Raw genomic sequence first — 26,890 nt, 5'->3', positions numbered from 1 at the left:
TGATACCAATTCTGATCGCAGCCTTTCTGTAACCTTGTTTACCTAGTAGAAAGACATTATCGTCCTACTGCCTTTTCAGGGAGCCTTTGCTAAAGTACTCTGGCACTACCCCAGTGTACATCAGTCAAGATTGGTGAACATAACTCATCAGTGTGGTTGCAATTTGTGACTAATCTACTAATACTGTACAAAGTTCAGTAAAGGGCTTCCCCAGTGGTTAAGGTAAATGGACTGCAACACTGGGTCACTGGACCAGGAAAGTCCCACATTGGATCTCTGGTCTGTGCAGTTAGCCAATGGGAATGTTACAATTGGTTTTGACGTCACACATCGAGATAAGGGAAATAATCAATTGGGGTTCCTGCTCCTGATCGCTATTCAGTGATTCCCTGCTGGAAAATGTGTGCAGTGACATTGAAAAAGGATAGGATCACACGTGATTTTTCCCCCTCGTGGGGGAATCATAGTTTCAGAATAAGGGGTCGTCCATTTAAAATGAAAATTAGTTGGAATTTCTTCTTTCAGAGGGTCGTGAATCTTTGGAATTCTCTACCCCAGAGAATTGTGGATGCTGGGTCATCGAATATATTTAAGGTGGAGATAGACAGATTTTTGAATGATAAGGGAGTCAAGGGTTATGGGGAGCGGGCAGGGAAGTGGAGTTGAGGCCAGGATCAGATCAACCATGATCTTATTGAATGGCGGAGCAGGCTCAAGGGGCCAAATGGTCTACTCCTGCTCCTATATTATTCGTTGAATAGCCTATCAATGCTTACTGCCTAAGTTCAAACTAGTTGGGTGAGGTAATGGAAGGCTATCAATATCTATGTAAATCACTATCTTGAGAAGGGGTGAAAGAACAAAGTCAATTTAAAACCATTCTGACAATGGGAAAAGTCAAATGATACTTTTGTTATACATCAACATTATTTTATTGCTTTCTAATGTTATCGGTGCTGTGGTCATTCAAAGAGGCATATATCATGAATATCATTTATGTTAACGATTTAGACATTGGAATCAAAACACAATTTGTAAATTTGTGGACGACAGCAAATTGTGAGGGATAATCAACACTGAGGAGAACTGCATCAAATTACAAGAAGACATTAATAAACTCGCAGAATATGCTTAGAATTGGCAAATGAATTTCAACATAGATAAGTGTGAGTTATTACATTTTGGTAAGAAAAATAAGGAGATCACATATTACCCGGAAAATAAGAATCTAAGTGGGGTAGAGGAACAAAGGGATCTGGGAGTACAAATACACAAATCACTAAAAGTAGTGACACAAGTCAATAAGACCATAACAAATGCAAACCAAGAACTAGGGTTTATTTCCAGAGGGGTAGAATTGAAAAGTAGAGAAGCTGTGCTAAACTTCTATCGAACCTTGGTTAGATCACACTTGGACTACGGAGTACAGTTCTGGGCGCCATCTTATAAAAAGGATATAGAGGCACTGGAGAGGGTGCAAAGAAGATTTACAAGGCCGACACCAGAAATGCAAGGATATACTTATTAGGAAAGGATTAATAGGTTGGGTCTCTTTTCTCTTGAAATGAAAAAGCTGAGGGGTGACCTAATAGAGGTCTTTAAAATTATGAAAGATTTTGAGTAGACACAGAGAGTGTTTCCACTTGTACAGAAGAGTAAAATTAGAGGCCATCAATATAAGATAGTCACCAAGAAATCAAATAGTGAATTCAGAATGAAACTTCTTTACCCAGAGAGTGGTGAGAATGTGGTACTCACTAGCACAGGGATTGGTTGAGGTAAATAATATTGATGCATTTAAGGGGAGGTTAGATAAGCTTATGGGAGAAGGGAATAGAGGATTATGCGGTAGAGTTAGATGAGGAAGGATGGGAGGAGGCTCGAGTGGAACATAAACGCCGGCATGGACTGGTTGGACCGAATGGCCTGTTTCTGTGCTCTATATTCTATGTAATTCGATGTAATTGTGACTCATTTGCTGTATAACATTGGCCAACTGATTGTAACATTATCAACTAAGCACCAAGTAAAAACATTCAATGTTGTGATGTCATTGGTTCAGTAGGTAATTTAGGTTTCACTGTAAACTACTACACAACTACCTGATTTAAAATTTTTGTTGTCACAGTTAATTCTGATTATCATGACAAGGCAGGATTGAGAATTATGCTTGTCATGGGTTTTGCATATCCCAACATGTCAATGTGTTGTTATCATAACTCTGTTGTTACCAATTATTGTAGCCTCAAAGTCACCTCATTTATTTTCTGACTTCAAAAATGAAAACTGATAACCTCTTGTACTTCTCTCATGCTCTTACATGGAGGTTCATGAAACATAATGCACGCCTTTACTACAATGGCTCTGCATTACCAGCTCCTGGTTAATATTGTGTGGTGGTTTCGACTGTAATCATGACTGCTTCAAAGCAACCGTACATGTTGGGGAAAGCTCACAGAAGTCAAACCTGCTTTGCTGGCCTGCATGGAGCAGGCAATTCTACTTCAGATGCTGGGTGCCCACAGCCAAAAAAACATGGCTGCCTCTACTTCTCATGGCGACCACCTTTGTGCTTGCATTGTTGCCGGAAGTGCAGCTGACATCTTGTATGCTGCCTGAAGCCACCTCTTTTGGTGGGTTACACCATCTCTTGATGCCTCATTCAAATGACAGCCCTGCCTATTGGAATTTTACCCAGTCATTGCCAGGATGGACGCTGAGCACCTCGAGTCTCGTCGCCGAGAGCATGCAGAAAACAAGCGCAGGCAGCGGAAGGAGCGTGCGGCAAACCAGGCTCCCCACCCACCCTTTCCTCCATCGTCTGACTGTCCCATCTGTGACAGAGACTGTAATTCCCGCATTGGGCTGTTCAGTCACCTGAGAACTCGAGTGGAAGCAACTCTTCCTCAATTTCGAGGGACTGCCTTTGATGATGATGATGATGGGCATTACTGTGTCCAAAGGGAACAGTACTGACTCCCAAGAATGCATTCTTTTTTTCTTTTTAAGTTATAAACTGAAAGGTTCATACCAAACTGATCACCAAGCACGAGGAATGGTCATTCTGGGATGGAGAGCAATCTCAAATTTCCACTCTGTAGTTATGAATGTGAAATATTGGCCAGTTTTAACTCGCCCACATCACCCTGATATTGTAGTAACTTTCAGCTTCAGAAGAATAATATCTGCTGCATCTGTATGACATTCTGGAATTTGTCTTGGGCAGTCGCTCAAAATGGGCGATAGCGAATTGGCAACCCAATTTACACTCTGCCCGATTTCCTCTTCCAGAACAAATATCATCCCCTCTGTGCCTGGCACTTTTTTGCCCCGATGGGCACTTGCAGCAAATTAGTGCCATTTGAACAGAATTCAACGGCAGGTTTGTGTCCAAGTCTTGATTCAACTATTTGGGGCCGAAATTGCCCACGACCTGAAACGAGTCACAATGCAGGGGGGGTGGCTGATCCGGAGAAATTCAGCACTTTGTGGGGTTTGTTAGAGCGGGGCAAAAGTGACCTCATCATCGGGATGGTGGTGCGGTCAGGTCGGAGTAGCCGTCACCAGCGGTGCGGAAGTGGGGGGGGGGCGGGTCGGAGCGACCGACGTGCCAAGGCATCAGCGCCACGCAGATGACGTCCTCACGCTGGCGTGTCACAGCGTCCCTTCAGTTAAAGGCTCTACAGCCACTTCAGTGGCAAACACTGGGCCACCACAGAGGGTTTCAGCCCGAGCCAGCGGCCTGGCACCCAAGAGGGGGTCTGGCGGCCCTGTCGAATCCGCGGGCATAATTGTCAGCCTGACCCGACAGTTGGCCGACAAAAAAAAAAAGACATGGAATCCCCAGCAGTGCCACCTCCCCTTTAAGGGCGGCTATGCTGCCAGGCCACAGAAATGGTACCGACTGCAAAAGCTGTCGGGGGCACCGACCGGTGGCACCACCGCTCCCGCGGGGCAATTTCCCACGGGGCAATTTCGGGACGGGGTCGCCGCCGGTCGGTCAGGGGTTGGCGCCTGCACGACGCAGCGGGAAAATGGGCAGAGCGGTCCCCTACAATTCTCCAAAGCTGAGGAAAGGCAATTTCTAAAATAGTGGCCCCTCCACGGAGACTCGGTGACCGGTTCGCACCGACCTGTGCTCGGCGCTTCCATGGGCCTTATAGAAAGCGGCAATTTTGGCCCCTTTGTCTTTGCAGACCGGAGACCCCTGTTTATCTGACCAGTACTCAGGCACAGATTCAAGAAGCAGAAGGACATTAACATTAACCCACTGACCCACCTGATTTTGCACGGCTTACACTTTTCTCTTAGCAGTCTGGTTCAAAATTTCAAATTTAGGTGTTAAATGTTGTTTGATAATGTTCCTGTGAAGCGCCATGAGACGTTTAAAGGTGCTCAATAGATGCAAGAAGTGAATTTGACCTCTGAACCCTAAAATTCAAATAAGGATTGTTCCAGAATTGCTTTCCAAAAAGGATATTTTCCAATTCTTGTTCTGGTTTGTGGACTCATGTTGTACAGACTGATTCGTGGGAGGAGACTACTATCAGTAGTCATGGAAATCATAATCCTGGTCGCTTTTCTCTTGGCCTTTATCTTCATATCCAAGACACTTGCTGTTGTCCTGTGACACGTTCTTTCCACACAGGATGTTCCACTGTCGTGGTTGGTGCCAGAGAAGATTGCACAGTTGGTGCCGACCATTGCAGTGTGGAAGAACCATAGCCATCACTTCTTGCTGCAGAAAGGGAGACGTTACTTTCTGAATGGCTGACGAGTTTTGGAAAACTCTCCCTGGCCACAGTTGGGTGAGGGAGGTCAGACATTTGGGCCGGTGGAGAGAGATTATAAACTTGGGGGGACATCAGGAACTTGGGCACGGTGTGGTCAGAAACTTGGGTCAAGGTCATGAACTTGGTGGTGGGGGGGGGGGGCAGGTCAGGAATTTGGGGGGAGGAGGTCAGGCACTTGGGCAAGGGGAGGTCAGGAATTGTGGGGGTTGGGGGGGAGGTGGTAAAGTCAGGAACTCAGGAGGGTGGGAGGAAGGTTAGGAAGTTGTTGGAGGGGGCAGGAACTTGTTTGGGGAGTGGGAGAAGGTCTTAAATCACAAGGGTGAGCCCTGCCTGTTCTACATCAGTTCTGTTCTGTCTGGAGTCTGGCAGTCAGAATGGCTCGAATTACACTTTGCAAAGTAGTTGATTACTTAGGCTGGCAGGATCTAATTACACATCCCAGAGAAACTGCTGGGTGTGTCTTGTCCTCCAAGGGGACCAATCAGAAATCTGGTGTTGGAAATAAACATAGCCGTATATAAAAAGCAAGTTGTTGTTGTTAGTTAGGCACTCCTTCTTTGCTTCAGCCTGGAGGCCTCCACCCAAAAGAAAACAGTACATTCAGAAAATATACAGTAACATAAATAATCCAGTTGGCCAAATAACGCAGAAATGTGCTGATCTCAGAGACCCTCTGCAATCCTGTCATGGGTTCAGGGATCCAAGGCTTAAGCCGTTTCCCTTTTACGAGGATGCATGTCTATTACATAACATAAGAACATCAGAACATAAGAATTAGGAACAGGAGTAGGCCATCTAGCCCCTCAAGACTGCTCCGCCTTTCAACAAGATCATGGTTGATCTGGCCGTGGACTCAGCTCCACTTACCCGCCCGCTCCCCATAACCCTTAATTCCCTTATTGGTTAAAAATCTATCTATCTGTGATTTGAATACATTCAATGAGCTAGCCTCAACTGCTTCCTTGGGCAGTGAATTCCACAGATTCACAACCCTCTGGGAGAAGAAATTCCTTCTCAACTCAGTTTTAAATTGGTTCCCCCATATTTTGAGGCTGTGCCCCCTAGTTCTAGTCTCCCCGACCAGTGGAAACAACCTCTCTGCCTCTATCTTGTCTATCCCTTTCATTATTTTAAATGTTTTTATAAGATCACCCCTCATCCTTCTGAACTCCAATGAGTAAAGACCCAGTCTACTCAATCCTTTCCTTAAGATGTCCTGCCAGGCAACCTTATGTAAAAATAATTAATGGTGGATTTCTTGAAATGCAGCATAGACAATATGTTCTTTTTTTAACTTGGTTTCTACTGGGATCTATTCTTCCAATATTTTCTAATTAAACGTCCTCCTTTCAAGAAGAGATCAATTACTCAGCTTGATGTTCTAACTGAAAATCTTGGTACCGGACAAATTTCACTTCTTTCTCAGCAATCTGCAGAAAGATATTTATTGTATTCCTGTCCGTAAATTGCAGCAACAGAGCACCTTGCTCTAAGTGCTCCTGTATGTCATGTTTCAGAGACATTACCATTTAATTCAGATATCTTGGGGCAGATTATACTCTATACATCAAGTTGAAGAACGACTCTTTGACTAAAATCTCTTCACTTCAATAAAAAAAAATCTTTAACTTCATATACAGAGCATTTTCAATTTATTGAAGGCAATAAAACACTACAGTTTGCTGGAAGAATTCGTGCTAATCTATAAATCCTGGATTGAATCAAGCTCTTGGTTCCCATCACCCAATGCATTAAACTGCTTTTAGATGGTCCACTGCAGCAGATGTAAAACGCTTATTATTTGTAGTGGTGCTGCACGATATGGTATGCTTCCCTCCAATGAATCCTCTATTTTTCATTATGGTATTCTTGCTTCCCACCACAAGCCCTCTTCTCTCGGGGAAAACGTAGGATTCTCCGGTTCGTCCACAGCTGTTGTCAGAGCTGCTCCACAATCAATTCCTGGGAGATCGGCATCTGTTTGATTCCTTCCTTCCGCAGGTCACTCCACTTTGCCGATTGACCAGACTACTCTGTGGGAAGTGATTTGGAGCAGTAGACAGACCCAAAGCTTGATCGGGGTGGGGTGAGTGGGGGGTGCAGGGCGATATGGAGACTGCAGTGACCGATTCAGTAACTGGTATGCTCACTGGATACAATGTACTCTGAGACTCGTGCTCTGTGCTTTCAGTCATTTTGAGATTTGTCAACATATCGCGTAGCAAGTCTTTTTTGAACAACTATTTTTCCATGAGTTCTGGGGTAAAGTTTTCTGCCTTTTATGTGATGTGTTCCCCTGTTCTGTGCTTGACGTGACTTTACATACGAACATAAGAAATAGGAGCAGGAGTAGGCCATACGGCCCCTCGATCCTGCTCCGCCATTCAATAAGATCATGGCTGATCCGATCATGGACTCAGGTCCACTTCCCCGCCCGCTCCCCATAACCCCTTAATCCCTTATCGTTTAAGAAACTGTCTGTTTCTGTCTTAAATTTATTCAATGTCCCAGCTTCCACAGCTCTCTGAGGCAGCGAATTTCACAGATTTACAACCTTCAGAGAAGAAATTTCTCCTCATCTCAGTTCTAAATGGGCGATCCCTTATTCTAAGATTATGCCCTCTAATTCTAGTCTCCCCCATCAGTGGAAACATCCTCTCTGCATTCACCTTGTCAAGCCCCCTCATAATCTTATACGTTTCGATAAGATCACCTCTCATTCTTCTGAATTCCAATGAGTAGAGGCCCAACCTACTCAACCTTTCCTCATAAGTCAACCCCCTCATCTCCGAAATCAACCTAGTGAACCTTCTCTGAACTGCCCCCAAAGCAAGTATATCCTTTCGTAAATATGGAAACCAAAACTGTACGCAGTATTCCAGGTGTGACCTCACCAATACCTTATATAGCTGTAGCAAGTCTTCCCTGCTTTATGTTCCATCCCCTTTGCAATAAAGGCCAAGATTCCATTGGCCTTCCTGATCACTTGCTGTACCTGCATACTATCCTTTTGTGTTTCATGCACATGTACCCCAGGTCCCGCTGTACTGCAGCACTTTGCAATCTTTCTCCATTTAAATAATAACTTGCTCTTTGATTTTTTTTCTGCCAGACTTTCTTTAAGGCATGTGCTTTAAAGGTAAGGTTGTGCTTGATACTTTTTTTTACTGTGTTGACAATAATTGGTCATAAATTGCTGTAGCAGGGCATCTAAGTCTTGCCCTTGCAAGTGTTTTTTATGTTTTTTGCTGAAGTTGCTGAAAGTGTGAGCTGATAACGTTGCAACGAAGGAAACAGGGTATCTGGGACCCCGAGCGAACAGGCTAAGCAACTGGGTATCTCCTGAACCAATCGGATTAAAGGATTGTGAAATTAGCAGCTCAAGGAAGTGTAAATTAGAGTGCGCGAATTCAATACCAAATCAGGTTCAGAAAGATAAATAAAGCGAGGGAAAGAAAGATTGGATTAAGAAAGGGAGAAAAAAAGAGATAGAAAGAAAAAGTTAAATTTGACATTTTTTAAAATCTCCAACTACAATTAAAACCTGAAGGAATGAGATTCCACCCTTGTACTAGTCAATTATCAGTGCTAGTGCGATTGGCAGTAATTAAACTTATTGCATCATTGAAAGAGTACTTGGACAGAAATGGACAAGACTCACTTTCTGTGTCGAGTTTAATTCGTATCTACCGCACAAACACAGCAGCTTCACGCCATTCAATGCGTTTCAATGGCGGGGCAGGCAGCGAGAAATTATTTTCGCGAAGCTAATGGTGGAGCAGCGCAACTCGGACAGCAATGTTTGGATTTTGAGTTTAACCGCGCAGCTGCCCCTCGCATGCAGTTGCTGCACCATTTGCGCATAAATAATGGCGAGCACCATTAGCTTCACCGTTACTTTTACAGCAAATTATGGCCCATTAGTTCCTCATCTTTCCTTAAAGTCTGCTCTATTGTAGGAATGGGATATATTTACATACTGTGAATGTAGTTTCCTTTCTATTAAACTCATTTTTGTTTCCCCCCCCCACCCACCCATGTTATTTTGTGCTCCAGATTTGCACAGTATGAGTATTATTAAAAGAAACCCAATAGTCACCCAAATGAGTTAGTAGGTAAAGGCACAGCGTAATGTGGCATTGGAGCTATATAGACCAAGAGACCAGGAAAGTCGCCAACTCAACTGGGGCAGCAATAGGAACACAACATTAACCTATAGTGCTCCTGAACTAAGGAGGGGGGGAGGAGAGGGAGGGGGGGGGGGGAGAAATTAGCAACAAATCATCCTTTTGATCCCTATCGATTGGCCTGTTGTGTAACATACTTGTGTGTAGATGTTAAATGCGGTTTGCATCTGGCTTGGCTATGATGACTCCCACTGTTGAATAGCCTGTCAACATTCATTGTCTCGGGTCAAACATGAGGAAGGGCTGCTTGGGTGAAGTACCTTAGAGCCTCCATTACTTATTTATTCTTCTGCTGCCACATGGCACAGCAGTTTGAGAGGAGAGGAAAAAAGTGCTGGGGGAATTTTTTTTTTCAGTGGCATTCTCACATTGTGATATCAGAAAAGTAATCTTGTTTCATGTCTTAATCTACATTGAAGCTCACATTTTATGTCTGATCAGTTTTATTCATCCAAATGCACAGGGCTGGATTTCCACGAGGGTTTGCATGGAATTGGATCAAAGGAAGGCCTGAAAGGAAGGAAACTCCAAAAAGCGTTTGAGAGCTTTGCATGGAATATCACTGTGTTGAAAGTAAGTACCTTCCATAGTCTGGGCCTCCACTGACCTCCCATAACCTTCCGATGGAGTGCGCACCATTGTGTCTGATCTGCGTTTCCTCCTTGTACTGTGCAATTTCAGCTCCAACAAATTAAAATTGAATCGATCGTTTGTAGCCACTATAGTTTGCCCTTTTCTGAAGGATACTGCTTTGTTTTTCTTCAATAATAATGTTTGACTACGAGGATAGTTTCAGAAGATTCTGTGTGATCTGTTACTACCACGAACAGCAACTCAGTGAGTCACCCAAAGCTCCTCCTTACACTTGCTCTTGGAGGTTAGTATCAGGTCACTGCAAATCAAAATCTATGCCCTTTTAATATTTACTCAACAAAAACTTGATAAAGCCCTCAAATTACTTGACACAGGGACAGTGCAATTTGACCCTACGTACGATCTAATTTTCCTTTACTTTATATCTTCTGATCCTGATGCAAAAATATTTAATATGCACATTTGTTGGTGGCGGTTTCAAGTATATCCATGTGTGAAATGGTGTACACAGTCCGTGACTAAGGAAGATAGAGGCAACCGAGGCCAGCAATGAGATACGATGCAATTTTAAAATGACAGGAATATCCCGGCATTGGTGTGAATTCCCAAAGCTGGAGCTGGAGTCAGATGACGTCAGCTGCTATAAGGGACAGCACGTCACTGGCGGTGTGGTGATATGGGTTTCTTTTTGGCACTTATCACTTTACCAGTTTTTGCAAAGGAACATCAGATGCGGGAAGTAGTTTCCACTGTTCAAAATAATAGGATAACATGTATGCTGGGCCTTGGATTATTGATCTGGTACTGTTGCTCTATTTATCCATAGGAATCCCCTCATTGCAATAATTGAAGCTATGTGCCTTACACCTCTGATCTGTATTCAGTTTACAGTGAACGATGTACCAGATCTTTTTACTTTTTTCAGAAACTCTTCAATTGAAACCTATTTTGATTAAAACATTAAACAAAATCTTTTTATTCACTCTATTGAATCCTTTTAAGATATTGTCAGCTTACATTTCCTTTGCTTAATGGTTCCCCTCAAAGTTAAAAATAAACCAGTGCTTGAAAGATCCCGCTTTAATACAAAATGGAAGCGACAAAGTCAGTAATTTCATCAAATAAAGCATTAAATAATAATGCTGTCGCCACGTAACAGATTGTGACTGAAGCAGCAAGTCGGACTAAAATACAACCCCTGCAATAAAGCGGTGATCCTCTGGCAGATTTGCTCATTTTGTTACTGTTGAACCACATGTGATATTAAGGAGTTCAGTTTCAGAAATGTTTGGTTTAAATCCGATGGCAGTAACACGGTCAATTTTAAAAATGTACGGTTTAAATCCTCTCTCGTTAACCTGGTCAGGTTTAGAAATGTTAGCTTTAACTCCTGCGATAGTCACACAACAATTTTCAGAAATGTTAGGCTTAATGTTAGGTGTCAGCTGTGGCTCAGTGGGTAACACTCTTGCCTCTGAGTCAGAAGTTTGTGGGTTCAAGTCCCACTCCAGGAACTTGAGCACACAAACCTAGGCTGACACTCTAGTGGAGTGTTGCACTGTTTGGAGATGCCGTCTTTCCGGATGAGATGTTAAACCGAGGCCCCACCTGCCCTCTCAGGCAAGTCGTAAAAAGATCCCATGACACTATTTCGAAGAAGAGCATGGAAGTTATCTCTGGTGTCCTGGATAATATTTTGCCCTCAATCAATATAACAAAAACAGATTATCTGGTCATTATCATATTGCTGTTTGTGGGAGCTTGCTGTGCACAAGTTAGCTGCCGCGTTTCCCACATTACAACAGTGACTACACTCCAAAACAACTTCTTCATTGGCTGTAAAGCGCTTTGAGACATCCGGTAGTTGTGAAAGGCGCTATATAAATGCAAATCTTTCTTTTTTTAAGTCCTCTGATAATACCATGGTTAGTTTCAGAAACATTGGCTTCAGTGGCACATTCATCTGTTCCTCTTGAGCATTGCAAGGTTTGCCAAAGAGATTGTGTTAAATTTCTTGTACCTGGTTTATTCTCTTTCTCCCTCCTTCCCTTTAGTCTTGTTTCACCATGCAGCTAATCATGACTCAAACTCTCGAGGAGGCGGAATGTTCTAGATTTGTCTTTGATGCCGCAGAAGGTAGTCGGAGTATGAAATGCTTTGCCGCGGGCAGTGGATGAGGTGGAGACCATTTCTTGAGGGAAAGTTAGCTAAATATTTGAAGCAGTGGCTATGGGGAGAGAGCGGAGCAGCGGGTTAGGTTTGGATTGCCCTCACAAAGAGGAGGCAGAGGCATGATGTGCAGAATGGCGGCCTCCTGCAAACATTTATGGGTTTTTTTTCACGGTTCCTCACACTCAAAGAGTTCCAGACAGTGGCGCAAGTGAAGTTCAACTAAATACTTGAACTTCTCAACTCGTATTGTTTTTAATACAAGCCGTTATTGTGTGTGTTTTTTTAATGTTGTGAACATGTGGCAATCTTTGAGGCCTCTGCAAATGATGCTTTTGAAGCATCTGCTGAAAGCTTTGTAAGCAGGGTCCAGAGTTGCTGTTTGTCTGATTTTTGTTCATATTATTCTCCTCCCACTATGGGCACAGCCAGGACCAGCACCTTGCCTGCGTGGAATCCCCAAGGGCAAACCCATGACTAACTCATCCATAACTGAGAGCATCCACACACCACATAGATTGATATAGCTTTCACAGCTTGCGCTACTTTAAAAAAAAAAGTTCCGGAGCAGAACTTTTAAACTTGTATCTTTGGGGAAGTTTCTTTTTATATATTGCTGAGACGAGGAATGTCAGTGCAGAGGAATGGAATACTTCTGACACTTGGACATAGCATCAGGCAATCCCAGGTCAGTTATAGTACCATGGAATGCAGAATAATGCTCTCTCCCTTCCGTCCCAGCCTTCAAAGAGCTCCTCCGGAGCCTCCATCACATTTTACCAGTGACTTCACAGGAGTCCCTCTGTCTGAGTGAGTTTGCCAATTTAGGAGCCCGGCATCACTTCAAACTGGGTTTTGATTGGTCAAATTCATTTCACAAAAGACCATTTCATCTGACAGAGAGGGCAGACTTTATCCTAGCTGTCTGGATTGCATTCGAACTGGATCCCAGATTTGAAAGGCCTGTGGCTAACCCACTGTGCAACCCAACCCCAAGTTATTTCACGTCCAGTTGCCTGCTGCAAAGCCAAAGCAGTGCAATGTAATTGAACCACACTGGTTATAATAGAGCAAGCAATCAGCCGGGGATTACCTAGGAGAATGAGAACATTGAGGTGTCTTCTTTGTCCGTGTGACAATATCAGCCTTCTGTTGAGACCTGGACGGATCATTTGCTGTAGAGAATGAAGCTTTTTTTGTCTAATAAAACTGTTGCATGCAGTTACTGTTACGGTCCTGGGATTGACTTCGGTTATGTCCGAGTGTCAGAAGTATTCCATTCCTCTGCACTGACATTCCTCGTCTCAGCAAGTATATATAAAAAGCTGCTGATAGGGTGTTGGAATGTGGTCAAATTGTAAAATGTGCGAAGACCTTGGATTTGAGGTTTTGTTTTTGTTATTGAAGCAATGCTTCTCTTCGGTGGTCAGCAGCGTGAACAAGTTGATCTGATGGAGTGCAGCAGAGCTAAACTGTGGAGACATCATCAAAGGGCACAGTTCAAAATCAGTTGTTACAAAGCATTCTGATTAACACCCTCTTACTGATTTAGATACTTCAATTTATTACTTAAATAGTGAGCGCTGAAGACCTTAGTTGACCAATCACAACCCAGTTTGTAGTGATGCGGGCCTGATCCACAAGACACCTCCTAGCCTAAATTGGCGAACTAACTCAGACAGACGCACTCCTTCTGTTAATGACTTTCAGTTACTTGGTGAACTGTCGTGAATGGAAACAGAAACTGAGAATGCTGGGCGTACTCAGCAGGCAGTCAGAATCTGTGGCGAGAACAGATCTAAATTCACACTTTGGGTGCAGACACTTCCGAAAGGTAAACCGCTCCCACTCTCTCCACGATGCCGACTGACCCACCCAGTCTTTCCAACCTTTTCTGCTTCCGTCTCCAGCATCGGCAATATTTGAAGATGTTGCCATCTCCAAGTTGATGTCGGCAAGCGAGCCCCAGGTGGGCAGAGGAAACGTTTCAAGGACACCCTCAAAGCCTCCTTGATAAGATGCAACATCCCCATCAACACCTGGCCAAAGACCGCCCGAAGTGGAGGAAGAGCATCCGGGAGGGCGCTGAGCACCTCGAGTCTCGTCGCCGAGAGCATGCAGAAAGCAAGCGCAGGCAGCGGAAGGAGCGTGCGGCAAACCAGACTCCCCACCCACCCTTTCCTCCAACCACTGTCTGTCCCACCTGTGACAGAGACTGTAATTTCCGTATTGGACTGTTCAGTCACCTGAGAACTCACTTTTACAGTGGAAGCAAGTCTTCCTCGATTCCGAGGGACTGCCTATGATGATGATGATGATGAATGTCGACAGGGATGCGGGTGGTTAAGCAGGATGCTTCAGTGAATCGTGATGGTTCTCATTAATTCCCTACCAACTCCATCGCGGGAACACCGTCAGTTCAAGGAGTATAGTAATCCACCAACACTACCTTCTCAGGGCAACTTGGGATGGGCAATGAATGTAGCCTTGCCACTGTCATTTACAACTAATCATAAATAAAGAGCTGTTGTCCGCATTTAGTTTTCAAACTATGTGGTAAAGTTTCATTTTCACCACATGGGTGGTGATCTGGCAGAGCAGATTGATGCCTATTATAGGAACAACCCAGTTTGCATCCTATTTAAACCAGGTAATGAAAGTGAAATTTATGTAGTCACTCATGGGGCAGGTGCAGCAGGAGCGGCGAGGTTGGGGCGCAGGAGCGGCAAGTGATCGTGGACCGATGTGATCAGGGCCCAGGAGAGGTGTGAATTCGGGGCCCCAGAAGAGCCGAGGGCCCAGGGGCAGCGTGGGCCAGCCCACACTGCGATATGTGTACGCACTAGGTCCGTGCAGCAGAGCTGATCTCCAGTCGTCTTGGATCCTCTTGCCACTGGACCAAGACCCAGCTCCGTCAAGCCCGTGTGGTGGCTGGTGTGCAACGGCCAACACACGTTTAAAAAAAAATCCACATACAGGCATCTTCCGCCCTTCACAATGTGGTTCAGGACCTGGAATATTTGGTCCTTCAATGAAACACCTGTGAACTCATCGCTTTTTGGTGTGGAAGCAAGTTATCTCGATACGAGGGACCGCCAATGATAAGTGAAAGTGAAAATTGTCCCCCATGCCATGTTTCAAATATAATGCAGATAAGAAAAGGATATTACAGCATTGATAATTGTAAAAAGAGTATTGATGACATTACCATTAGAACATAAGAAATAGGAGTAGGCCATATGGCCCCTCGAGCCTGCTCCGCCATTTAATACGATCCTGGCTGATCCGATCATGGACTCACGTCCATTTCCCTCCCCATAACCCCTTATTCCCTTATCGTTTAAGAAACTGTCTATTTCTGTCTTAAATTTATTCAATGCCCCAGCTTCCACAGCTCTCTGAGGCAGTGAATTCCACAGATCCACAACCCTCAAGAAATTTCTCCTCATCTCAGTTTTAAACGGGCCCTCTAGTTCTAGTCTCTCCCCTATCAGTGGAAACATCCTCTCTGCATCCACCTTGTCAAGCCCCCTTCATAATCTTATACATTTCAATAAGATCACCTCTCATTTTTCTGAATTCCAATGAGTAGAGGCCCAACCTACTCAACCTTACCTCATAAGTCAACCCCCTCATCCCCGGAATCAACCTTGTGAACCTTCTCTGAACTGCCTCTAAAACAAGTATATCCTTTTGTAAATATGGAAACTAAAACTGCACGCAGTATTCCATGGGTGGCCTCACCAATACCCTGTATAACTGTAGCAAGACTTCCCTGCTTTTATACCCCTTTGCAATAAAGGCCAAGATTCCGTTGGTCTTCCTGATCACTTGCTGCACCTGCATACTATCCTTTTGTGTTTCATGCACAAGTACCCCCAGGTCCCGCTGTACTGCGGCACTTTGCAATTTTTCTCCATTTAGATAATAACTTGCTCTTTGATTTTTTTTCTTTTAAAGTGCATGACCTCACACTTTCCAACATTATACTCCATCTGCCAAATTTTTGCCCACCCACTTAGCCTGTCCATGTCCTTTTGCAGATTTTTTGTGTCCTCCTCACTCATTGCTTTTTCTCCCATCTTTGTATCATCAGCAAACTTGGCTACGTTACACTCAGTCCCTTCTTCAAAGTCGTTAATATAGATTGTAAATAGTTAGGGTCCCAGCACTGATCCCTGCAGCACCCCACTAGTTACTGGTTGCCAACCAGAGAATGAACCATTTATCCCAACTCTCTGTTTTCTGTTAGTTAGCCAATCCTCTATCCATGCTAATATATTAGCCCCAACCCCATGAACTTTTATCTTGTGCAGTAACCTTTTATGTGGCACCTTGTCAAATGCCTTCTGGAAGTCCAAATACACCACATCCACTGGTTCCCCTTTATCCATCCTGTTCGTTACATCCTCATAGAATTCCAGCAAATTTGTCAAACATGACTTCCCCTTCATAAATCCATGCTGACTGCCTAACCAAATTTTGCTTTTCCAAATGTCCTGCTACTGCTTCTTTAATAATGGACTCCAACATTTTCCCAACCAAAGTCATTCTTTCTCTTATTACAAGATTATTCCTTTTGTATTTGGGACTAATATGCTTGCAATCAGTCTAACTGCTTCCTCTAATGGCAGTGTTTGTGGTCTCTGTTTATCTGTACTGTATTATCTATATATCTCTGTCTAACCTATGAATCTCTATGTATCTATATGTGTATCTCGCTTTATCGTTATATCTGCACCTCAGCCTATCTCTTCACTTGTGTAACTGGCTGTGCTTGTTTATCGTTCTTTACATACTCCTCGCAGAGGATGAAAGAGGGAGGGGGGGTTTGGGTTTTGCGTAGGGTGAAGGAGCACATTTGTGAGAAGTGAGAGAGAACATTTGTGAGCAGGGTGGGGCCGGGGGGCGTCCGGGTTACTTAGCGCATTTCCAAGAAACCAGAGGGGGGAAAAAACTGTGGAATGTAACACAACAATGGGATACTATCCAGCCCGTGGGAGAGTAATTTACACAATTTCACTTCAACCCACTGCATTTACCAGAAAAGCTGTACAGTGAAATAAATGTAATCCCCTCCCCCGGCATGTTCCTCATTTAGAACCATGTTTGATAAGCTGCAGCTCGTACTGCTGCTCTGCTTGTGTTGGGTACAAACTCTGAGCTGAGCCTGCTTCTGCAAAGATCAAGGAAAAGCACGGGAGTCCAGAGGTGAGAACGTACAAGGGCTGGTCGCCCGATCAGACATTCCTGGTGAGGAGTGTTACTCACAGGGAGTGCTATTCAGGAAATGTAGTTGTGGTACAGAGCAGCCATGATGTATGAATGGCGGAACAGGCTTGAGGGACTGAATGGCCTGCTCCTGTACCGATGTACCTGAGAAATCGCGGCTTGCAAAATGCTGGAGTTTCCATTCGGTGAAGGACAGAGTTTCCGCTAGTTTGGGCCAGCGATTTCCTGAGCGGCGATCGCTGGTCACGCAGCTCCAAGTCTGGGCCCAACAACATGCTACTTTCTAGGCCTTGGTGTTCCTGAAGGTAGTGAGTCATCATGTGGTGAATGTCTGGCGGGGGGGAGGGGGTCTGGCGGGGGAGGGTGGACTCGGTGATAGAAAAACTACACATGGACTGGATGGAGCTGGCTTGTTGGACCAAATGACCTTTTTGTGGCTCTGGACTTTACTGATCCTGCACAGGTTAGAGAATTACACTACGGTATTCTAGCCCGTTTTCCGGATCAGCAATCCCTTCCTGTTGGGAGCGCGAGATTGGGGAACTTACCCACATGTTCTTATTTGGGCGGATCTCACAAAGTTGTCTTTCCAAAAAGAAGGCTGAGGGATGACCTAATAGAGGTCTTTAAAATTATGAAAGGTTTTGATAGAGTGGATACAGAGAGAGTGTTTCCACTTGTGGGGAAGAGCATAACTAGTGGCCATCAATATAAGATAGTCACCAAGAAATCCCATAGGGAATTCAGAAGAAACTTCTTTATCCAAAGAGTGGTGAGGTATGTGGAACTCGCTACCACAGGGAGAGGTTGAAGCAAATAGTGTAGATACATTTAAGGGGACAAGCGTATGAGGAGAAGGGAATAGAGGGTTATGCTGATAGATTTAGATGAGGAAAGATGGGAGGAGGCTTGAGTGGAGCATAAACGCCGGCATGGACTGGTTGGGCCGGATGGCCTGTTTCTGTGCCGTATATCCGATGTAATCTGTGCCCAAATTAGCACAGAATCTGACCATGGGGAAGGGGACAGCAATGCTTAAACACAATCATGGTAGAACTGTCTGAACAAAGCTACCCATGAATGTGGATAAAGACATGGAGGCCGAAATTCAGGATCCGTATAAGGCCCGTTTCCGCCGTTTTGTGGCGGCCATGCGGCGGAAACGAGTGGCCGCCACGTTGCAGTCCATTGGCCGCCCCGACCCAAATTCAGCTCGGGGATTTTTCGGCCTGTCCCCACTTCCGCCCTGCTTCGACTGACCGCCACAAGCACAGCCTCAAAGCACGCACTGCCACTATCCTGCACCGACATTTTGTTTTTAAATTCGTAGCCAATCTTTCCAATTCTTTGTCAGATCACAAACGCCAGAGGTCACCTTGGGCACACATCAAGGATCACTCTGCGCCACTGCTCTTAGCCAAAAGGCCTAGAGCCACTGCACCGTTCCTGGAAGTACTGCAATACCAGGTTCGTGCCATGGAGGTGGATGGGTGAGCACCCCCACACACCTCCGTGGAAGTGGATGGGTCAAGCCACCCCACCCACCTCCTATTTCCAAAAAGCATAGGAGAACCACCTTCCTGATCCAGGGAGAACCACTTTGGGGTCATGGTTACTCCCCTGTCAGGTCAGTTACGCATGATCTTAGCCAAAAGGCCGAGAAGCCCGCACCGACATTTTAATCCGCCCCAAATGTAGGTAAAAAAATCCATGAGCCACTGGATGGTGCCCCCGACAGCTTTTTCTGTCAGTGCACTTTCTTCTGCCTGCGTGCGGCCCGGCAGCATGGCGGCCCTTGAAAGGGAAGGCGCACTGCGGCGGCCGCCATGTTGTTATTTTTGCCGGCCGACTTTCCGAAACGCTCCCTGGTGGCCCATTGGTCAAATCTAAATAAATCCCCGATTCTCTCCCCTTTAGCACTTCCGCCCCCACTATGACCGACATTTGGTCCGACGTCAAAAAAATGTCCAAGTGCCTAAAATCGATCCAGAGTCCGCCTCATCGCTCTTGGCGGGAAAACCAGGTAAGGAATTGTTGGCATGCCAGCTTTCTGGCGTGCATGAATCTTAGCCCCGTGATTTTCTACAAAGCGGCAATTCCTTCACAACAGAATACAGTGGCGTCAACACAGAGCTCGGTGCCCGAGGGATGGGAGTCGACTCTTTACTTCCAGCTTTCAATTCATTTTTTAAAAAGGCAGCAGTATCAACGGAGAATAAATATTTAGTCCAATTAGCAATATTTTACATCTGGGGATAGCAGGCTTCCAATATCAATAAGTTTCCTGTAGGCCCCATTTACTCTTAATTTAGGAATCTATTCAACAGCAATAACTTTAATAATCGCGCCTTTGACATAGTAAAATATCCCCAAGGTGCTTCACAGGGAACTCGAGGTTGTTTTTCCCCACTATTTTTCTGTAATTCTGGTTAGCTCTGAGGACACTGGTGGAACAAATGCTTTGCACAGATCTCCGTGACGGGTGGGCTGTTAACAGCACTGCTGCAGCCTTTCCTGAAGAGTAAGGAACCCGGGTGTGAGGAACTTTTTAAAAAAAAAAGGATCATTCTAACGGTGATATGTACAACAGGAGTATAGTGTATCATGTTCCTATTGCTTCTCCTTGGCCCAATTCCCAGCTGGAACATGGAACGCTGCAACAACAAAAAATCTAAAAATTCTAAATATCATTTTCAAATTGAAGACGGACATGCAGGCCTGGGAATTTATAGTGTGTGTGGTGCCCCTCTGTGGTGAGTTTAGGGTATTACAGGCCATACCTCTTCTGTGCCCTGCATCCTGTCTGTAATATCGTTTGATGCAGCATTGCAGCAAAAGTCCCTGAGCTAACACTAAGACAGATGAATACACAAAGTGCTTGTAATGTATTTGCTTCCTGGGTTCTTTGCTTAAGAATTCTTAGCAACACCTTGCTATTAGCAAAAGGCTTAACAATCATACTACACATTACCAGTTCATCCACCAGGCTCACAGCCACCTGCCCCATCGTGGATCCCCCGAACCCAACAGGCTGGGGTTTTATTCAGTCTTGTGAACATCATCATCATCATCATCATAGTCAGTCCCTCGGAATCGAGGAAGACTTACTTCCATTCTTAAAATGAGTCCTTAGGTGGCTGAACAGCCCAATACGAGAGCCACAGTCCCTGTCACAGGTGGGACAGATAGTCGTTGAGGGAAGGGGTTGGTGGGACAGGTTTGCCGCACGCTCCTTCCACTGCCTGCACTTGATTTCTGCATGCTCGAGGTGCTCAGTGCCCTCCCGGATGCACTTCCTCCAATTAGGGCGGTCTTTGGCCAGGGATTCCCAGGTGTCGGTGGGGATGTTGCACTTTATCAGGGAGGCTTTGAGGGTGTCCTTGTAACATTTCCTCTGCCCACCTTTGGCTCGTTTGCCGTGAAGGAGTTCCGAGTAGAGCACTTGCTTTGGCTCGTGTCTGGCATGTGGACAATGGCCTGCCCAGCGGAGCTGATCTAGTGTGGTCAGTGCTTCAATGCTGGGGATGTTGGCCTGGTCAAGGACACTAAGGTTGGTGCATCTGTCCTCCCAGGGGATTTGTAGGATCTTGCGGAGACATCGTTGGTGGTATTTCTCCAGCAACTTGAGCTGTCTACTGTACATGGTCCATGTCTCTGAACCGTACAGAAGGGGGTAGGTATTACTACAGCCCTGTAGACCATGAACTTGGTGGCAGATTTGAAGGCTTGGTCTTCGAACACTCTTTTCCTCAGATAGCCGAAGGCACTCCCAACTCAACCGCTCTACAACTATTTTTGTGTAACATTAATCAAGTGCCCCCTTTTGCAAGGGCACCAAAACCCACAAATTAACAATGCAAGCTTGTCAAATCAAATTAAAATTTGATTGCCAGGGGTGATGATGCTTTCCAGTCCCTCTGGTGCCCACCTCTCGCGGAAGGCCACGAACGTACCAGTGGACACCGCATGCTCCATCTCCAGGGACACCCTGGCTCGGATGTAACCGCGGAAGAGAGGCTGGTAGTCGGGCTGAACGACTCGCTCGACCACCCGTTGCCTGGACCGGTTAATGGCACCCTTGGCCACGCCCAGGAGCAGTCCTATGAGGAGGCCTTCCGACCTACCCACTCCCCTCCGCACAGGGTTCCCAAAGATCAGGAGCGTGGAACTGAAATGCAGCCCCTTCAAATAATGGAAGAGGGGCTGCAACCTCACACACTATACATATACATGGAACATGGACTCATCCAGATCTCAGAAATTGCAGGTGGCCTGGGGGTCCATGAACCGATGTAAAAACCTATTGCACAGGACTGCCCCATACAACACCCTCCAGGCCAAGTGCTCAATATGTAAAGAGAGGACTCCCGCATAGAGAGCCCTCCATTGGGGACCCCCGCCTCCTCCGGACGGCAAGATGGTGTGCCATGGCGTGTCCGGACGGCAGACAAGGATGGCAAAATGGAGAGTGTGCAAGAGCAGCCCGTACAGGAATCCCCCTCCGCGCAGTCAACAGCTCGACGCACTTGTGAGCATATTCACAGGGGCCTACATTATAGACATTGTCAGCTGTAAAATCAGTATCGAGAGATCAGAGCAAAAGTGCCTGGCCAACCAGGCTGCAGGGCAGGGGGTACTCCAATGTGTGCCTACATATTTGTTTGGTGGGGCCTTTGTTTCTCTCAAAGCTTTTGTTACTGGCAGATCAGATAAATGCTGTCCCTCACAAGGCTGGCCATTTAGTTTATGCTGGAATCGATTCCTCCACAACTGTGGGATGTGTTTAATTCACTCCGGTTGACTCATGGTCTAACCTGAGGATGGGCGCGCGCGAATGGTTTGTCTCACAGCGCTGTAGGCCGTGAGTGTGTATTTTCCATTCTCTTTCCTCCTTCTCTCAGTCACCACCTCTCCCCGAGGAGGTGCTGAACTCGGGCAGGTTGGCGGGGGCGGGGAAAGAGAGGTATTCCTATCCCCTCGGACAGGTGCTGACTGGGTAACTGTGGGGCAGAGGGAGACTGTCAAAGGACAGACCTGTGGTGTATCTAGCACACAAATCACTGACTCCACACAGTCTGGTGTAAGTCTAACTGCTGTGACCTTCGTCCTTTATTGTTCAGCTCCAGAGTGCCTCTCAGGTGTGGTGGTCAGCCTTATATAGTGCCTGTTCTAGGCACTTCCAGGTTTCCCACTACATCGGTTCATGGACCCCCAGGCCACCTGCAATTTCTGAGATCTGGATGAGTCCATGTTCCATGTATATGTATAGTGTGTGAGGTTGCAGCCCCTCTTCCATTATTTGAAGGGGCTGCATTTTAGTCCCACGCTCCTGATCTTTGGGAACCCTGTGCGGAGGGGAGTGGGCAGGTCGGAAGGCCTCCTCATAGGACTGCTCCTGGGCGTGGCCAAGGGTGCCATACACACATCATTACATAACATCACCATCACCATCACCATCCCCCCCTACCAGGACGCAGGACGATGATACACACACATCAATACATAACATTATACTTGTCCAACGGAAGGCAGGCAGGCATAGACAGTGCGTTAGTATGGTACATGTTATCTGGTACATTAACTGGTTATTGACTGGCCCTGATTTCCTTGTTAGCCCTTATCATTAATTGTACTTCATATCCATTATTTTACACAAATACAGAGGCCATTCAGCATTAAAAAATTAATTCTTATTATAAATTCACCATCTCACATTAACATAGCTCATTTTAGACTCGCTCTGCCTTACAGAAGTCCTTTTTGGGGACCACCTCTTGGTAAGGCCCTTTTAAGACTCCCGGGTGCATTTCCTTTTTAAGACGCCATCTTTGATGCAGGAGGATTCCACGAGGCTTCTCCTTTGGCGCCGCCATCTTTGATGCTCTGCTGCTCTGGACACAATGCCACCGCCATCTTGCTCTCCGCCGCTCCGGATGCCCTCCGCCGCCGCAGCCTCCGCTCCCCTCCGCTGCCACCTGGCTTGCCGCCTCCCCCGCCGCCTCCGTAGCGGCCTCCCATGTGGCTCACCCCCCCACTCCCCCACTCGGCCCCTCTCTGCAGGGCTGCTTGCCTGTGGGGGCTGAGGCTGCAGGATCTCTGTGGCTTGACGAGACAGTAAACCTCATCTCCACAACTGGAGAGCAATATCGCCTTATGCTTATCTCTCATTGCGTCCGTGTCCTCCGTCAGGTCGTTTGCTGTGAAGTAGTACTCGAGCCTTTCCGTAAAGGCCTCCCAATCATTGCCCACGGTAAAATCCTTTAGCGAGCCCAGAGTAGTCATGGTTGCATGGAGTTCGTCCACTTCCTTGTCGCCAATGTGATGTATGCAGCACACAAATCACTGACTCCACACGGTCTGGTGTTAATCTAACTGCTGTGACCTTCGTCCTTTATTGTTCAGCTCCAGAGTGCCTCTCAGGTGTGGTGGTCAGCCTTATATAGTGCCTGTTGCAGGTACTTCCAGGTTTCCCACCACAGCGCCCTCTGTGGTGTGGCATAGTGCTTACATTACATTTAAGGTACTGGGACAATACACACATCATTACATAACCAGACCAATAAAATCAGAGATGTAATTTGATCAATGTATCAGACTGATGCAGATGGAGGTTTTGTGATGGGGAGTGGAGGTGAAAGTCGGTGCCTGTGTAAATCTGTGGAAACGATGCGAAGAATCAAATGGCCAGAGTTACAAAAATAAGACAAGACTCTAGCTGTTGCATGTCACCTCGATAGAAAAGTGTGAATGTAAATTGAATCTGTGTCGATAGGCAGGTGGATATTAGTGAGTGAAAGTGAAATCACAGTGTTAGATCCTTTGCGGGGAGTGCTGGCTGTGTGGCTGTGACCCAATGGGAGCACTTTCATTTACATTCCAGTGACACTTGCATTGTAGAATTAACTTGCTGAAGGCAGGGATTAATGAGGTGGTTCCATGGGGTGAAGGCTCTCACTGGGAGTGGGGGGGGGATGGGGGGAGGCGGGGGTGTGGAGGATTTATAGATTCACAGATGCTGCCAGCACTCCTATCTATAACCCTTCTTGACTTGTGAGCCTAGATAGTGAGTGTTGGCGGGCTATTCCACTACAGGGGCATCGCAGCCATGCCTGACCTTGCCCTCACCTGACGATCATCCAACGACACATGTCATTATGGGTCACTGGATAGTGATGAGGTGTGGGAACCTTGGATGAAATCATTTTGCCCCTTAGCCCAGGGGTAATTGAGGCCAGAGTCAACTCTCCTTACCGCTGCCCCGGCCGAGACCTACTAACGGTGCACGGACTGGGCATCAAACCCGGCGACCTCCTGATCTGTGTCATAGAAACATGGAAACATAGAAAATAGGTGCAGGAGTAGGCCATTCGGCCCTTCTAGCCTGCACCGCCATTCAATGAGTTCATGGCTGAACATGCAACTTCAGTACCCCATTCCTGCTTTCTCACCATACCCCTTGATTCCCCCTAGTAGTAAGGACTTCATCTAACTCCTTTTTGAATATATTTAGTGAATTGGCCTCAACAACTTTCTGTGGTAGAGAATTCCACAGGTTCACCACTCTCTGGGTGAAGAAATTCCTCCTTATCTCAGTCCTAAATGGCTTACTCCTTATCCTTAGACTGTGTCCCCTGGTTCTGGACTTCCCCAACATTGGGAACATTCTTCCTGCATCTAACCTGTCTAACCCCGTCAGAATTTTAAACGTTTCTATGAGGTCCCCTCTCATTCTTCTGAACTCCAGTGAATACAAGCCCAGTTGATCCAGTCTTTCTTGATAGGTCAGTCCCGCCATCCCGGGAATCAGTCTGGTGAACCTTCGCTGCACTCCCTCAATAGCAAGAATGTCCTTCCTCAGGTTAGGAGACCAAAACTGTACACAATACTCCAGGTGTGGCCTCACCAAGGCCCTGTACAACTGTAGCAACACCTCCCTGCCCCTGTACTCAAATCCCCTTGCTATGAAGGCCAACATGCCATTTGCTTTCTTAACTGCCTGCTGTAACTGCATGCCAACCTTCAATGACTGATGTACCATGACACCCAGGTCTCTTTGCACCTCCCCTTTTCCTAATCTGTCACCATTCAGATAATAGTCTGTCTCTCTGTTTTTACCACAAAAGTGGATAACCTCACATTTATCCACATTATACTTCATCTGCCATGCATTTGCCTACTCACCTAACCTATCCAAGTCGCTCTGCAGCCTCATAGCATCCTCCTCGCAGCTCACACTGCCACCCAACTTAGTGTCATCCGCAAATTTGGAGATACTACATTTAATCCCCTCGTCTAAATCATTAATGTACAGTGTAAACAGCTGGGGCCCCAGCACAGAACCTTGCGGTACCCCACTAGTCACTGCCTGCCATTCTGAAAAGTACCCATTTACTCCTACTCTTTGCTTCCTGTCTGACAACCAGTTCTCAATCCATGTCAGCACACTACCCCCAATCCCATGTGCTTTAACTTTGCACATTAATCTCTTGTGTGGGACCTTGTCGAAAGCCTTCTGAAAGTCCAAATATACCACATCAACTGGTTCTCCCTTGTCCACTCTACTGGAAACATCCTCAAAAAATTCCAGAAGATTTGTCAAGCATGATTTCCCTTTCACAAATCCATGCTGACTTGGACCTATCATGTCACCTCTTTCCAAATGCACTGCTATGACATCCTTAATAATTGATTCCATCATTTTACCCACTACCGATGTCAGGCTGACCGGTCTATAATTCCCTGTTATCTCTCTCCCTCCTTTTTTAAAAAGTGGGGTTACATTGGCTACCCTCCACTCCATAGGAACTGATCCAGAGTCAATGGAATGTTGGAAAATGACTGTCAATGCATCCACTATTTCCAAGGCCACCTCCTTAAGTACTCTGGGATGCAGTCCATCAGGCCCTGGGGATTTATCGGCCTTCAATCCCATCAATTTTCCCAACACAGTTTCCCGACTAATAAGGATTTCCCTCAGTTCCTCCTCCTTACCAGACCCTCCGACCCCTTTTATATCCGGAAGGTTGTTTGTGTCCTCCTCAGTGAATACCGAACCAAAGTACTTGTTCAATTGGTCCGCCATTTCTTTGTTCCCCGTTATGACTTCCCCTGATTCTGACTGCAGGGGACCTACGTTTGTCTTTACTAACCTTTTTCTCTTTACATATCTATAGAAACTTTTGCAATCCGTCTTAATGTTCCCTGCAAGCTTCTTCTCGTACTCCATTTTCCCTGCCCTAATCAAACCCTTTGTCCTCCTCTGCTGAGTTCTAAATTTCTCCCAGTCCCCGGGTTCGCTGCTATTTCTGGCCAATTTGTATGCCACTTCCTTGGCTTTAATACTATCCCTGATTTCCCTTGATAGCCACGGTTGAGCCACCTTCCCTTTTTTTTTTACGCCAGACAGGAATGTACAATTGTTGTAGTTCCTCCATGCGGTCTCTAAATGTCTGCCATTGCCCATCCACAGTCAACCCCTTCAGTATCATTCGCCAATCTATCCTAGCCAATTCACGCCTCATACCTTCAAAGTTACCCTTCTTTAAGTTCTGGACCATGGTCTCTGAATTAACTGTTTCATTCTCCATCCTAATGCAGAATTCCACCATATTATGGTCACTCTTCCCCAAGGGGCCTCGCACAACAAGATTGCTAATTAATCCTCTCTCATTACACAACACCCAGCCTAAGATGGCCTCCCCCCTAGTTGGTTCCTCGACATATTGGTCTAAAAAACCATCCCTTATGCACTCCAGGAAATCCTCCTCCACCGTATTGCTTCCAGTTTGGTTAACCCAATCTATGTGCATATTAAAGTCACCCAGTATCAAACGCGCTTTAAAAAAAAAATGTGTTCAGGAATGGATGCAGTGTGAGTTTATGTCAAGGGCAGGTGTGAAATAAATCCCGTTCTCT

The 26,890-nt window shown here is 45.9% G+C and overlaps 1 protein-coding gene and 1 non-coding gene across 2 annotated transcripts in view; one reads left to right on the top strand and one right to left on the bottom strand.

The window, feature by feature from the left end:
* LOC139233790 (inactive phospholipase C-like protein 2) overlaps positions 1-26,890 on the top strand; it is a 210,509-nt gene that overhangs the window by 179,646 nt on the left and 3,973 nt on the right. The window contains exon 5 of the mRNA XM_070864317.1: positions 9,444-9,553. Within this exon, the coding sequence (XP_070720418.1) occupies positions 9,444-9,553 (110 nt within the window). The remainder of the gene's footprint in view (positions 1-9,443; positions 9,554-26,890) is intronic.
* Positions 18,447-18,643, bottom strand: LOC139234264 (U2 spliceosomal RNA). Its single transcript, XR_011588308.1, has one exon. It is a non-coding gene; the product is annotated as a U2 spliceosomal RNA (small nuclear RNA).

Source organism: Pristiophorus japonicus, chromosome 21 (genome assembly GCF_044704955.1).
Source record: "Pristiophorus japonicus isolate sPriJap1 chromosome 21, sPriJap1.hap1, whole genome shotgun sequence".
Classification (NCBI taxonomy): domain Eukaryota; kingdom Metazoa; phylum Chordata; class Chondrichthyes; family Pristiophoridae; genus Pristiophorus; species Pristiophorus japonicus.
Note: the sequence above shows the minus strand (reverse complement) of the source record. Positions and strands in the feature narration are given on the sequence as shown.